The sequence below is a fragment of the Typopeltis vanoorti genome, chromosome 25 (assembly GCF_054136105.1).
Source record: "Typopeltis vanoorti isolate ZY-2024b chromosome 25, IOZ_Tvanoo_1.0, whole genome shotgun sequence".
Classification (NCBI taxonomy): Eukaryota; Metazoa; Arthropoda; class Arachnida; order Uropygi; family Thelyphonidae; genus Typopeltis; species Typopeltis vanoorti.
In genome coordinates this window covers 36,454,891-36,469,915 of record NC_143573.1, presented here as the reverse complement: position 1 = coordinate 36,469,915, position 15,025 = coordinate 36,454,891, and the positions used below count along the sequence as shown (strand labels likewise).

General features: G+C 36.8%; 1 protein-coding gene across 6 annotated transcripts in view; it reads left to right on the top strand.

Moving 5' to 3' along the window:
• The window catches only part of LOC150092666 (protein saal1), a 226,446-nt gene that overhangs the window by 13,534 nt on the left and 197,887 nt on the right, over positions 1-15,025 (top strand). For all 6 annotated transcript variants that reach the window (XM_090414561.1, XM_090414560.1, XM_090414559.1 and 3 more), the window contains exon 2: positions 11,085-11,129. In XM_090414561.1, coding sequence (XP_090270687.1) covers positions 11,114-11,129 — 16 coding nt within the window. In that variant the 5' untranslated portion in view covers positions 11,085-11,113. The remainder of the gene's footprint in view (positions 1-11,084; positions 11,130-15,025) is intronic.

Below are 15,025 nucleotides of genomic sequence, written 5' to 3'. Positions count from 1 at the left end.
TATTGCAAAAGTCGGCAAAATAGCTCAAAGGATTACCTAGATGAAGAACACATTGACACATGACGTAGGGTAAGTTTTATAACATTGTGATTTGACTATTTTGACTGTTGTGCACAGATTTGTCATTTGGATTTCTTGGGAATCAGGAGGTAGTGGAGAGGTCCAGAGATGAGCTGGTGAGAAGTATGTGGAATGCTCCCTGTAATGAAAGGCTGAAGATGTCTGGGTTGCAAAGTTTAGTTCATAGGCAGAAGAAAGGGGCACATGATTGAACCTTATAAGTTAATAAAGGGATTCTGTAAGCTTGACACAAATTAAAATTTTCAATACATGGTGAGGAGGTGAAGAGAGAGAGCTAGGAATTGCCTATGAAAATTTTGTAAGGGTATCTGGACTAGGTTTTCTTTTTTTTGCAGAGTGGTGAATGGTTTGTCAGAAGTTATTGTGAGTGCTCTGATAGTGAATGAGTTTAAGAAGAGGTGTGAATAATGGTTAATGTGGGTGTCCTAAGGAAATGATTCTTCTAACTCTATGCAGATACTCGTATAATAATAATAATGAACTTATCATACTCAGAAAAAGAAAGTACCTGAAGTTACTACATATGCTTTCATTTTTGCTTACTTTAGCATAAAAATCATTAAATTTATGATTTTTTTTTACCTATCCACAAAAGGTTGTAAACCCTTTCTACATTAATACTATGTGCAGATTGGGATTTTTATATATATATATTTAGTAATCTTGCTACTCTTCAGACTAAACATGGAACTTTTTCAAGCCACTTCAGTCTGTGATAAGTGAGGAAGTCGCTGTGTCACACCAGGTGATGAAATCCATCTTTCACCTAAAGAAAATTCCAAACATCCATACCATGATGAGATTCAATCCTGTTGGTTGGAGATCTAATATGTTAACCACTTAGCCAACTAGGCTTGCAAAGTTAAATGGTGATGTTTGTTATACTGTTTTTCTTCAATAAGAGGTGGATGGTATTCTGTATATTACACCAACGATAATTGGTGTAATATGCAGAATAAAAAAATGCCATCATATTATTTTATGAAAAATATGAAATAATAATTCTTTATTGCAAAATTTTCACAGTTTTAAAAGATACAATTTATACATAACAATTAAAAATAATATAATGTTAATGCAAAGAAAATTATTTGCATTAAACTTTCTAATTATCAGCAGAGTCTTGGAATTAGTCAGATGACACGATGTTTTTTAAGTCTTAGTTTTTTTTTTTTTTTTTTTAATCAAATGACAGAATATTGACTTAACAACAAGCCTTAAGGAGCAGAACTGCAGATGGATGTTTTATATTTACAGTTTATTCATGTGAGAGAACATTCGCTTAACTTGAGCATTCTGCAGTATTATCTTTTTCTTTAACAAAAAAATATACTGCACAATTTGAGAAAATCGGAAATGTCTAATACTATTATTTCTTAACATGGCAGATTAATTCAGCCCATCATTGATCATTTGAGATGGGTGCTGTACACAGCCTATGTCTTTCCATTGGTGAAATTTTGAAAATGTGTAAATTGATCATTGTTTTATACCAAATTTTGATTTAAAAAACAAAAGCCATTCATTACCATGTAATTGACTTCTCAGAATTGATCACCTTAGATTGCTGAATGGTGAAGCTGTTGTAGATGAGCCTTGGGATACTTCAATATTGATGAAAAATCAAATGAGAGGGAACCATCCACTATAACAAGCAGTGATTGACCAGAGAGAAAAGTGAGAGAAAATCAAGAGTGACCAAGAGATTCTCCAAATCTTTCCATAGACTGTACCCAAATGTGGACTAGAACAAGAATGGCAAAATCTATATTGGGTTATAGTTCAATGACTGACTTTTATCTCTCTTTTTATGAACAGGCTGAATAAAAGCTTACTTCCATGCTGTTGCCAAAGGAAAATTACTAAAAACAGCTAGATCTTAAAAAGATAAAAAGAGTTGAAAATAAAAATTTGAAGCTGAAATTTTAGAAGTTGTAGCATATACTTTTCAGTTACTTACTTTACTCAAGGCAAAGTGGTACTTGCATTTAAATGGCTAAAGACATCTTCCAAGTGCAGGCCAGGCTGGTGGCATGTGCAATATACACAGGTGCCACAGAAGAAAAGGCGCCTAAAAGATGTCAAAAAATATGAGATAAGAGTTTAAACGAACAACGAATGGTGCAGAATGGTACATATAATTATGAATGTACGTCGTCTTCCGTTTGGGCCCCTTCAGATCTTCCTGGAAACGAACAAATAAATTCTGAAATTGTATCCTGGACCCGATTATATCACTGTAATTTTTGATTAAAATTTATGAAAATATATCTAAAATAGTTCTTTATTTTTTGATGTATCATAAATCAACTTATGATTAATTGTTGAGTTCTGTGTAAGGGCCATATCCTAACTTTAATCGGATTGGATGCATGTGGTCCGGCCCTAAAAGTCGGCTTACTACTGATAACTCATTCTTCTCGACATTCGAGCCTGTTATATTAGCGGGCTGTTAGGGCAGCGTCAGCAACACAAAATAATTGGCAAACTCTCGCGTCCAATGCAAAACATTCTTGTAAAATTCTCTTATCTATTTTCGTTGAATTTTCCTGAGAGAACCAAGTAGGCTAGTATTCTGTAACATTTCCAACAAGTTATATTGAACACTTGTTGGTATAAAAGAAATATTGTTTTGTATAAAAGACGTAAGAGAATATATAAGAGAGAGTATAAAAGACGTAAGAGAATATATAAGAGAGAGTATAAAAGACATTGAGAATACTATTGACTTTGCCTATTTCAGTTTCTAAGGGAGAGAGAACATTTTCTAAATTACAATTAATAAAGAACTACCTATGATCAAGCATGAGTCAAGAAAAACTAAATGGTTTGGCACTAATTTCAATAGAAAATAATATTTTTATCTTTTTATCTCAGTCTATCAACATTGATGTACTGCGACAGGATTTCACTAAAATGAAAGCCAGATGAGTCCCTTTTAGCAAAATTAATGTAAAGAATATTTGAATAAATCTCTTAACTTTATATTACTATTTTATATTATTTTGAAAATTTATATAACTTGAAAAAATTTGTATAAGCAGGACTAATTCGTAGGTAACATTATACTGTAAAACGGTTTTCATTTATTTTTCATTTCCTGTTCGTTTTATTCACACTTTATTCAAAAAAAACTTTTTTTGGAAAGGCACCGAACACTAATCGCACACACAAAAAAATACTATGCGCCGGTTCTGTCCAAGTGATCTTCTGCACTTAATTCACCTGTGTTTTCATATAGATTTTCAGCCTTATTATATGTGACCATTGTTCCAGTATTACTCAATGTAGATGCTGGTAAATGATAGTCTTTACAGCACTTATAGCTGAGGCCATACTTGACTGACAAAATAGCTGTCAGCATTGGCAATTTCATCTTAATTTTTAATTTAGTTTTAACTACATTCATGAAACCAAAAATTCGTTCAATTTCTGCATTCAAATTTGACAGTATTAATAAATTTATTGCACACTGAGCAATTTCTTTATATGAATTCATTCCAGATGCATCTTTGTATTCTCGTGTGCTTCAGCCAGAATAGCTCAGTCTTTTTTATGTTTGTCTATTTATTTAAGGGGACAGTATTGTACTGCTATTCAGCAGCAGCAACATATTTTTCTGTTTTCAGCATTATTTCTAAGATGGGAGTACCAGGTTCTTTTATGTATTTTAGGGTGTTGTCGGCAGAAAAAGAAGCAATCGTTCTTAACGTATTCAAGCTTTCAGGAAACCTTTGTTTAAGCTGTTTGAAGAGCCAAGAAGAAACTGTCTTGCTCTATTTCTAAGATTGTGCTGATCATCAATAAAAAGTACAACAGATTTCTTTCATCTTTGTACATCTCCCATAAAATTTGATATTTTGTAACATTTCTCAATCACACTCACGACTTCAAAGTGAGTTTTAAATCCAACCACTGGCTGTGAATTCTGTTTACTGTAGGTTCAGTGGAGAGCTACCTCATTGCACAGTTGCTTACAATTTTCAGAGGAGCATCATTTTTGTTAATAATTTGATACAGCTCTTTGTATGCTGCTTGTCTTGAAAAATGTGAAAACCACTTATACGTTTTGGTAACTAAAAATTCTAATTTTCTTGAGAGAGATTCTTCATAAGTGTGAGACATTGCCAGTTGCAATGAATGGTATATACATCTAATTAAGATGTATTGCCATTAGATGTATGTGCAATTAAGGAGAGAATATATACCTTCAGTTGTTCATAAATGCCATTATTGACACTACCATAACTCTGGCATTGTCTGTACCAATTGCAATGAGATTTTTATTGTCCAATTTCTTGGTCAAGAGCTCTTTTTTCAGTGCAGCCATGATACCACTAACATCACACTTTTCTAGAACCACTATGCTCAGAAATGCATGTATCATTTTTGCTGAATTTCTTGCTGTAATAAATGATGGCAATTCCTAAAATCTTATTCACTGATATCATTCGATTTATCTGTAGCAAGCTGAAATTTCCATCTCCACTATCTGCACTTGGAAGAAACTGTCTTGCTCTGTTTCTAAGATTGTGCTCATCATCAATAAAAAATACAACAGATTTCTTTCATCTTTGTACATCTCCCATAAAATTTGATTTTTATAACATTTTTCACACTCATCTTTCAAATGCTTACTTCTTTACAATTGCAGAGCACTTGGTTTGGTGCATTTTTACCTTTGGCATAATTTGATTGTCTGGGATGATATTTTTGTGAAGATCTACTAGATGATTACAACTGTTGAACGATGAGTGACAACAAAAAAATAATGCTAAGTCACCTTCAAAGTTCACTGTCTCGTCAGACTTCTTCACAAGTGTATTCTGCATTTTTAGTTTTGAATGCTTTGGCAGTTATTGGAAAAGCAAGCCTTGGATAAAGGTATATTGATGGTGTATTTAGAGAAAGAGTTTGATAAGAAAAGATTTAGTCTTGGGTGAATGATAAGGATTATTTGGAATTCTGTTAGATACATACATTTTGTATGGTTGGGTCTGTGCAAATAGAAAAATAAAAATAGAAAAAGTGTATATACACACACTAAAACTATATGCTAAAAATCACAAATTTAAGTTCAAATTGTCTCTAATCCATTCGATTGCATCTGGGGTAGCCTGGAACAGGACTATCAATGTGCCCTGAAAACTCCGCAGTGGACAGTCCTAAATAATATGATTGATGGTCTGTTGATCAGCACCACATTCACATGTTGGGGGATTGACACAGGCTCCACTTGTACATCATGGTAACACACCTGACATGGCCTGTCCTCATGTAGTAGAGTGGGCATCATTGCTGTCTGGGTAGGTGAAGGCCAGGGGCCTCTATTGTGGGGTCTGTAATGAGGTGTACATTTTTTATTGTTGAAGTAAGCCAGTGATTCTTCCATTCAGTTTCAGGAGAATATGCATCTGGTTGCTGATTTTTCCAGATCAAGTTATGGGACTTTGAGCGAATAGGTGGTAGATTTTGGAGGTCCTCATGGATGGGTAAGTTGTTATTTCCCATACGTTTTATACACTCTCTGTTAGCGGCAGCTTTCTCCTTATGTCTGGTGATATGATGTTAGAGAGTGTTGGTAGCCACTCAACAGGTGTAGACTTTATGCAACCTGCAGTGATTCTCATGGTATTGTTAAGTTGCATGTCAATCTTACTGATATGATGACTCGAATACCATACGGGAGCACAGTATTCCTCAGAAGAGTACACTAGGGTATGGACAGCAGTTTTCAAAGTGTTGGCTCCTGCGCGCCCCCCCCCCCCCAATCCTGAACACACAAGCTTCCTGATGATATTATTCTACTTTTTTGCTTTTGGCAGACATTTTCCAGGTTTTTCTTGAAAGTCAAAGAGTGTTATAAGGTGACTCTGAGATATTTTGGTTGGGGTTGTGCTTCACAGTCTTCTCTCTGAATGAGACCTTCAGCCATATATCAGCTTGATGATTGTTCAAGTGAAATTATTATTATTATCACCCCAAGACCCCAGGCAGTCAAAGACTCATCTGAGAGATCCTTTTATCACACACACAGCTCATCATACTGTGCCTTGAACACATTCAAACTTCTTGCAGACATCACACTCTCAGGCAAGGCATTCCAATCATTCACAACTCTGCCTGAAAAAAACCTGCTTCCCTCACTCCCCTACTCACACCCTCTTTATACAGTTTCCAGGGCTGACCTCTGGTTCTCCTGCGATCGCCCACTATTTTCCGTAGAACTTCTCCAGCACTGATCCTATAATTACCAACTTGTAGGTCTCTATCATATCTCCCCTCTTCCTCCTGTCCACCAGACTCTGCAAATTACATCTTCTAAATCTTTCCTCATACTTGACATTCCAGAGGTCAGAAACTACCTTAGTCAATTGCCTTTGGATCCTTTCCACCATCTCTTCACCATTTCATCATTCTGAAAACCAGGTGCCCAAATCTGGGTACAATAGTCCATGTGTGGCCTTATGAAAGTCTTATACAACAGAACATGAATCTCCCTACTTCTACACGTCAGTGTCCTCTGCATCATTCCCAGAAGCCTTTGTGTTGTCTTCACAATTTTGGCTATGTGTCCCCTAAATTTCAGATCCTTATCCACTATCACCCCCAGATCTCTTATTTCTTCCACCTCCAATAATATATCCTCACCAAGCATAAATTCTGCATCTCATCTTTATTTTCAAATTTTACAACCTTACATTTTACAACATTGAACTCACGTCTCCATTTCTGTGCCCAATCACTCAATTTATTCAAGTCTTCTTGTAAGGCCACAACATCTTCACTACTCTTCATAGTTTTTCCCAACTTTGCATCATCTGCAAACAACTGAATATCTCCATCCAAATCTTCACCTATATCGTTAATATAGAAGTTAAATAGTAATGGCCCCAAAACAGACCCCTGAGGCACTCCACTAGTGACTTTCCTTTTCCTGAATATCGCTTCCCCATACACAACTTGTTGATACCTATCAGACAGCCAGTCTCCAATCCAATGCACTAATCTACTATCCAATCCCATCTGCTCTAGTTTGACTATCAGTTTATCATGAGGTACTCTATCAAAAGCCTTTGAGAAATCTAAGTATACTACTGTATATCCTTCTCTTCTGTCCAAGGAAGCGGTCACTTTATTGTAATAAGTAAGTCGATTATTAAAACAAGACCTCCCTTTAGCAAATCCATGCTGTCCATCAAAGATAACACCATTGTTGTCAACCCAACTCTGGATTCTAGTTCTCACAAGCTTCTCCAACAACTTAACCACAACACCTGACACACAGATAGGCCTATAGTTTGATGCTTGAGTTCGATCACCTCCTTTATGAAGTGGCACAATCTTGCCCTCCTTCCACTCCTTAGGGACTTGACCGAGTGCAAGACTCATATTAAAAAAATATGTCAAGACAGGTGTGAACTCCCTGGCACATTCCTTCAGAATACGTGGCGATATATTATCAAGTCCCACAGCCTTATTAACATCTAGTTTACTCAACTCCCCATACACCTCTTGCTCACTTACAGTCGGTCTCTCCTTCCCATCATCTATTGTTCTCAATCTCTCCATGAAGTCACATTCACAAGATTGAAAGACCTTTATGAATTGCTCATTAAGTTTCTGCAACAGCTGTCTTTATGCTATTTTCTCCTATCAGTGTCATCCTTCCATAATCATTATTTCTTTTGCTGGCTACATATCGAAAGAACTCCTTAGGATTCTTTTTGGCTTCATTAGCCAACTGCTGTTCATACCTCTCTTTAGCTACCCTCACTAACCAAGTCACCCTCCTTGCTTGGTCTTTGTAGATCTCATGGAATTGATTATTTCCACTTTTTTTATGCTGCCCCCACAATGACCTCTTTCTCTGTATCACACATGCTTAATCTTTTTATTCATCCATCTCACACCTACCTTATTTAACCTTCTCAACCTTGGAATACACTTAGGCATTGCATCTGCTAGATAGTTTTTGAAAATCCCCCAAGCTGCATTGATCTCTTTTCCAGCTAACTCCTCATTCCATGCTACACCTGCAAGCTATCTCCTGAGCTCTTCATAATCACCCCCCCCCCCTTGTAGTTCCACATATACCCTTTTCTCACAGAGGTCCTCACACTGCTGGCAACCACCCAGGTAATCACTTCATGGTCACTCTCACCAATTGGTGGATGATTTGACACCTCATTTATAATTACATCCTCTGATGAGATGACCAAATCCAAGACCCTCAATCCTTGCGTGCCCTCTGTTACATACTGTCTGAGGTAGTTATCCCTCAAAAACTCAAGAAACTCATTTTCTTTACTTCCAATTGCTATCTCATCATTCCAGTCTATATTGCCATAATTAAAATCTCCCATAATGATTACCCTTATTTGCTTGACTAATTTGATTAGTCATTTCATTATCACCACAATCCACATTACCTGGTCTATAACAACATCCAACCAAGTATTTGAATCCATTCACCTCTATCTCACACCATACTGCCTCAAAACCACTGGCACTATTTCCCTTTTGCATCTCTACTTTGTATGGACATAACTCTTTCTCTATCATCATTAGCACTCCCTCCCTCACTTTTTACCCCTTCTATCCTCACGAAACACATCATACCCTTCCATCTCTATTCCTGTCAGGATGTCATCCTCTTCCAACTATGTCTTACTTATTCCGACAATCTTTGAGTGAACAGACGCAATTAATGCAACCATTTCATCTGCCTTGTTTCTTATACTTCTAGCATTTGTATACAAACACAACAGCTCATTTCTGGATCTACAGGTAGTTCCACTGATACCACTCGCTCGATGTGATCTCTCCATGCTCACCAAATGTGCAGACTTCATTCTTAGAGGGATTTGGGCAAAGACACAATTTGGCGTGATAGTTGTACAGAACTTTAAGGTCAGAACTGAGCACAATCTTGGCCTCTTTCAGGTGTTTAGTCTGAGTTGCCAACGCCAGATCATCTGCTTATGCAAACTTTGAAGAGGAGGTTTGTGGCATGTCACTAATGTATAAATTAAAGAGGAGTGGAGCTAGCACAGCACCCTGTGGTAGTCCATTTTTTAATACTTTAAAAGGGCTATTTTTACCATTTAGTTGTAATTGTGTTTTGATGGCATTCACTTTAGAATCTTAATCATCTCTGGATCTTATATTACAGTTGCAAATTTCAGTATGAGTCCATTCACCCAAACTGTGTCATATGCAGTGGACAGATCTATAAATTATACGGAAGTTTTAAGGCCTTTTTGGAAACCAGCTTCTATATGTGTAGTAAGGGCAAGTACTTGGTTGCAGCAGCTGCGAGAGTCTTTGAATTTGTCTTATTCATTTGGTACTGTGGTTAATCAATGGGTAAATTTTATTATAGAGTAATCATTCAAAAAGTTTATAGGGAATACTTAGTAAAGATATTGGTCAATGGTTTGCTGCATCAGTAGGCACTTTTCCTGGTTTTAGGTTGGCTAACTTTGCTCCTCAGGAATTCCTTTGGAATGTTTCCATTATCTAGAATTTTTCAGAAAACTGCAAAAGCCACTTACGAGCATTACTTCCAAGATGTTTAATGAACTTGGGGTATGTACCATCCAGGCCTGCTTCTTTGTTATTTTTCAGTGATTTAAATGCTTGAATCATTTTGTTTTCATTGAATGGCATTGAGAGGTGGTTGTTTTGTTTGACACTTCTATAAACAGGGATATTTTGTCCTAATTTCTTTAGAACTTTTGGTTGTAAGTTCTGCTCCTCTAAGTTTTCTTACACCAGCTTTTCCAACTAGATTTAGAGGTCGAGTTCTTCCATGACTGATAGCCATCTCTCTCTCTCTCTCTCTCTCTCTCTCTCTTGTTGTCATCCAGGAACTTATTAGTTCTTTAGCTGCTTTTGTAGTTTGTAGTTTGACAAATCTAGTGTAGTTTTTGTGCACAGGCAGGATGGTATTGATGGTTTTGATCAATTTTTTCATCAAACTCCCTCCAATTTGTTTTCTGAAGGTTCCCTATAGGAATTGGAGCAATTTTAATAAGTGGGATAGATAAACTGATCTCTCAAAGGAACGGGTTGTTGGAAGCTGCCAATGATAGATCTATTTATTGGTGGGGTGGTTATCATTGTCTCTAGAAATTATGCATACGTCGGGGAGTATATGTCTTTCCCCATCTAGCAGAGTGAACGATTGTTTGGCGTCGAAGATGAGGTGATGAAGGTTGTGGATTTCCATCCAGTTTTCCACTCATTCTCCATTAAAGTCAGCAGATTGGTAGCTCCACATGGGATTTCAATTCCTACACACGTGGGAGTTGAAATCTCCTGCATAGATAACTGGATGTGTGGGGTGGGGGCTTAACATCTGGTTTGGCCATGGCTGAGATGGAGGTGTATAGACATAGATTTTAAGATCGTCCATCTTTATTCCACTGGTGTGTTCCAGGTCAGGCAATGGCTAAGTTGAGTTTATCAGGCCTGGGCACACATAAGTAGCCAAACCATTACTGGGATGGAGCCTCTGGGCCACTAAGATGAGGCCAGGGATCTTGAGTTCTATTTGGGGCAGTGTCAAGCACATGGATCACTTGAAGTAACAGGACATCGATGTTCTGATTCTGGGATATTTTTCCAGTGATCCATGGCTTTGGATCTTGAGCAACCTTCAATGTTCAGAGAGCAAATCCTGAGGTATGATTGATGTGGGGACTGTAGTACACATTTTGTGGTCTTCCCTCCTCCCAAGCAAGCATGAGGCTGAGTAGTCGACAATCCATGTTTGACTCCATGGAGGTCGGGTGCTAATAATAATAATAAAATCCTGTTCCAAAAATGTTTTTCATATTTGGTAAAAATATATCATGCATATCATATTTAATATAAAAATTTTTAATCTTTTTTATCAAGAGATTTTAATTGCACTTGAGGTGTGTAAGACAAAAGTTGGATAAAAATGAATGGTATACCTTATAATTGCTTGGTTAAGTTTGATTTTATTGTTACAGGTTATCAGTGAAGAAGTCACAGCAACACCATGAGCATTATAACAGGTAAAGTTTTCATGAAAATTTTAAAAATTTAAAAAAGTCTGGTTAATAATATAATGTAATATGATAATGATGATAATATATTATCATTATCAACAGCCGCCATGGTGTTAAAAGACATTAGGTCCTCATTGCCAAATACAGCTCTCATAAAACAGCACTTAAAACTCAGTTACTGTTTCTGCAGCTACCCACCACACTGTAAGCTAAAATCCTCACTCCCTTACTCACACTCCTTATACACTTATAGGAATAATTTCTTGGCCTATCCTTGTCTCCCTCCAACCTATGTAAAATCTCCTATGAATTAACCTGCTATGAACTCTTCAGCAACATATGTGTCACTCAAGCACTCCTTTTATCCACCAGGCTCTGCCTACAGCATTCTCTCAAACAACCTCATACCCAAATTTCAGAAATGTTTTACATTTAGTTATCTTTCTCTGCATCCTTTTTAAAATCTCTTCATCTCTTCTAAAAGCAGATGACCAGATCTGTGCAAATACACTAGTTCTCGTGGAAAGGCTTAGACGTTGGTTATGCATTTTCACTATATAATTTAAGGAAATTACAACTCTCTCAGACTATACTGGCAACACACCTTCATACATAAAAAAACTCAGCCCACTTCAAATCCAGCATAGAAAACCTTACACTCAAACACACTGACATAATGATCAGTTTTGATGTCTCCTCCTTATTCACAAATGTCCCACTCAAAGAATCCTTAGAGCTAATCCAAGCTAAATTTCCTCCCGATATCACAGCCCTATTTCAGTTCACAATGAACTCAGGCTATTTTGTTTAGCAGGGAAAATTCTACAAACAAATAGAGGGGATAGCCATGGGTTCTCCACTCTCCCCACCCTTGGCCAACTTTTATATGGAGACTTTTGAAGAGAAAGCCTTAAACTCTGCCCCACAAAAACCAACCATTTGGCTTCGCTATGTAGATGATGTATTTGCTATTTGGCCACATGGCTCCTCTCCTTCTTAACACACTTAAACAACCAACACCCCAGAATCAAATTCGCCCTGGAAGAGGAAAAAAACAACTGCATTCCTTTCTTAGACACACTAGTCACCTGCCAGCCTGATGGAACCTTGGTTTTCTCACTATATAGAAAACCCACCCATACAGGCAGATACATTTACCAACAATCCCCCCCCCTCACAACAATATTGAGTCATTAAGACACTACACAACAGGGCTAAACTTATCTGCTCGAATGACAATGCCCTAACCACAGAACTAAACCACATTTTCAACACTTTCTCAGCCAATGGCTACCCCCCCCCCCCAAAAAAAAAAATTCAAAAAATATTGAAACCAGTAAGCCACAACCCCCCATCCCTTACAACAAGGATTACTCTAAATCCATCACCATATCCTATATCTGAGGCACCTCGGAAAAAATCAGAAAAATCCTAAAAAAACATAACTTAACTTCTTGTTACAAACCATATAAAAAAATTGGCATCCCTGATCCGCTCTACTAAAGACCAACCTCTCCCCCCCCCCAGACCTACCTGGTGTATACCAGGTCCCTTGCAGCTGTAAGCTGTTCTACTTTGGCCAAACAGGCAGGACAGCAAATATCAGAATTTCAGAACACAAGGACTACATCCGGTTTCACCAATACAGCCACTTTGGTCTTGCTGACCATGCGCTGGATACCTGCCATAGAATACGGTGGAAGAAAGCCAGGATAATACACCGTAGCAAATACAGATATGAAAGGCTTTTCATGGAGTCAACTTCAGCCCTAAGAAATGATCCAAACCTCAACAAATTTGGCTGCATGAGACTTCCTCAAATTTGGGAAACCTACATCAGAAGATCTTCAGCCCAATCGCCCAAGAATACCAACATTGCCCGCTAGAGGGCACCATCAGGACTTTAGGAGAAATAATAGCTTCAGACTTCTTCCTCATTTACTGTTTTGTTGTGCCTGCGTGCACATGTCTTGTTCTTAAGTTCTTGAAAATGGCAACGGGACGTTGCCGAAATATCGAAATATATTAAAATTTATTTTAATGTATATCCTAGTACGTTGTAATTTCCTTAAATTATATAGTGGAAATACACTAGTTCATATGCATAAAGCCTGATAAAGTCTTTATATAGAATGGTACTATAACTTTTTTTGTTTCTACATCTTCCTTAATATTATGGTGAATCCTTATGTTATCCTCACTGTTCTGACACTCTGGTCTTTAAACTTCATGTCATTGTCCACCATTACTCCCATGTCTCTTGTTGTTCCCCCCCCCCCCATCCCACTTTTCATTTCATCTTCTACACCAGTTACATGCATCTCAACAGTATCTTCCAAATTCCAAAGCCTTACACTTTGTTGAAAGAAAATCTTAGAAGCCTTCTAATTAATGTTATAAAGCTGCTGATGAAAAGGTTATTAAAAATACATTGTTCTTTTATAGCCAAATATTTTAAAACTGAAGTTTCCAAGTGACTGGAGAGCTTATGAGATACTTTTTACATGGAAATTCTATACTATTGGGTATGTCCCTAGAAGGTTTCTGCCTAGTGTCTGATGAGAGTCATCATCTGAAAACCTTACAATCAAAAAGCACTAATAAATGGCAAATATATGGCTAATGGACAGTTTGTAACTTTTAAGTAATGCAGTACCAAGGCAACTGTGTTGTCAAAGGTTGCATTCTCATAAGTTTTGATCAATTTTGAAATTTCATCATCATCAAATTCTTGATATATATCCTCAGGAGGGGTATAGGATAATTATGATAGTACTTCATGAAAAAATTACACCATTACTAATTTCAGATCAACAATTTTCCTCCAAATTAATTTGTTATCATCGAGATTCCAAATTATCATTTTAATCTTTCCTCTTGATTACCTGAGATTAGCTCTACTAACATATTCCTGAATGCTAACAATGGCAAGTTCTTGCCTATTATCCTCATTGTTAATGTGATACTGTCATTGATGTCATCTGTTCACTTCACTAATCTTTCTCAGAACTCTCATATCAGAACATTTTCATGTTACTTAATATCTGTCCTCGGTTTTTATTCACTGAATAAAAACCTCACAAATCTGGAATAAAATCTTTTCTATATATGGATGGTTGAAAAGCTCTAATAGACTGCATGGTTTGTATTATAAGTATAGTTGACCAAACTAGAGCTGTCTTTTCTTTTGTGGCCAACATCTGCAGCATGTTTTTTTCTTACCTCAAATCCATGGCTGGTCTTTCTTGTGTAGGCTTAACTACATGAGCATGTAATTCTGTATACTCCTGGGTATTTGTTGAAATATCCAAGCGTATACAGAATTACAATAAATACTACTGTATTTGTTGTAATTCTGTATACGCTAAAAAAAAAAGATATAACACCTTTCAGAGATGCTGATCATCTCTGAAAGGTGTTATATCTTAAGGAGACCTCAGGAGGCTGGGAATGTTTTGAACTGGTTTAAAAGTTACTCTGATGTTGATCTTTGAAAAGAAATGCTGTTTTAATTGCTAGACTTCCAATATATGGAATTGTGATAGCCTTTGTTAACTAATAATTAAGGAATTGACAGCGTACACTGGAAATATAAATTAAATAAACTTTAATATATACTTTCTTATTAAGTTATTAAGACACTATTCAACAGGGCAAAAATAATCTGTTCAAATGATCAAGCCCTAACCACTGAACTAAATCACATCCATGACACTTTCTCAGCCAATGGCTATCCCCCCAAAAGAATCCAAAAAATACTTAAACAAGTTATCCACAACCCATTGCCTCTTGCAAACACTTCTTAACTGCCTCCCATGCACTATCAACATCCAGCCTTGCAGTTTTACATGTTATGGCACTAACCAATCAAACTTTTAAAGCTTGTCATACTTACCAGCCCG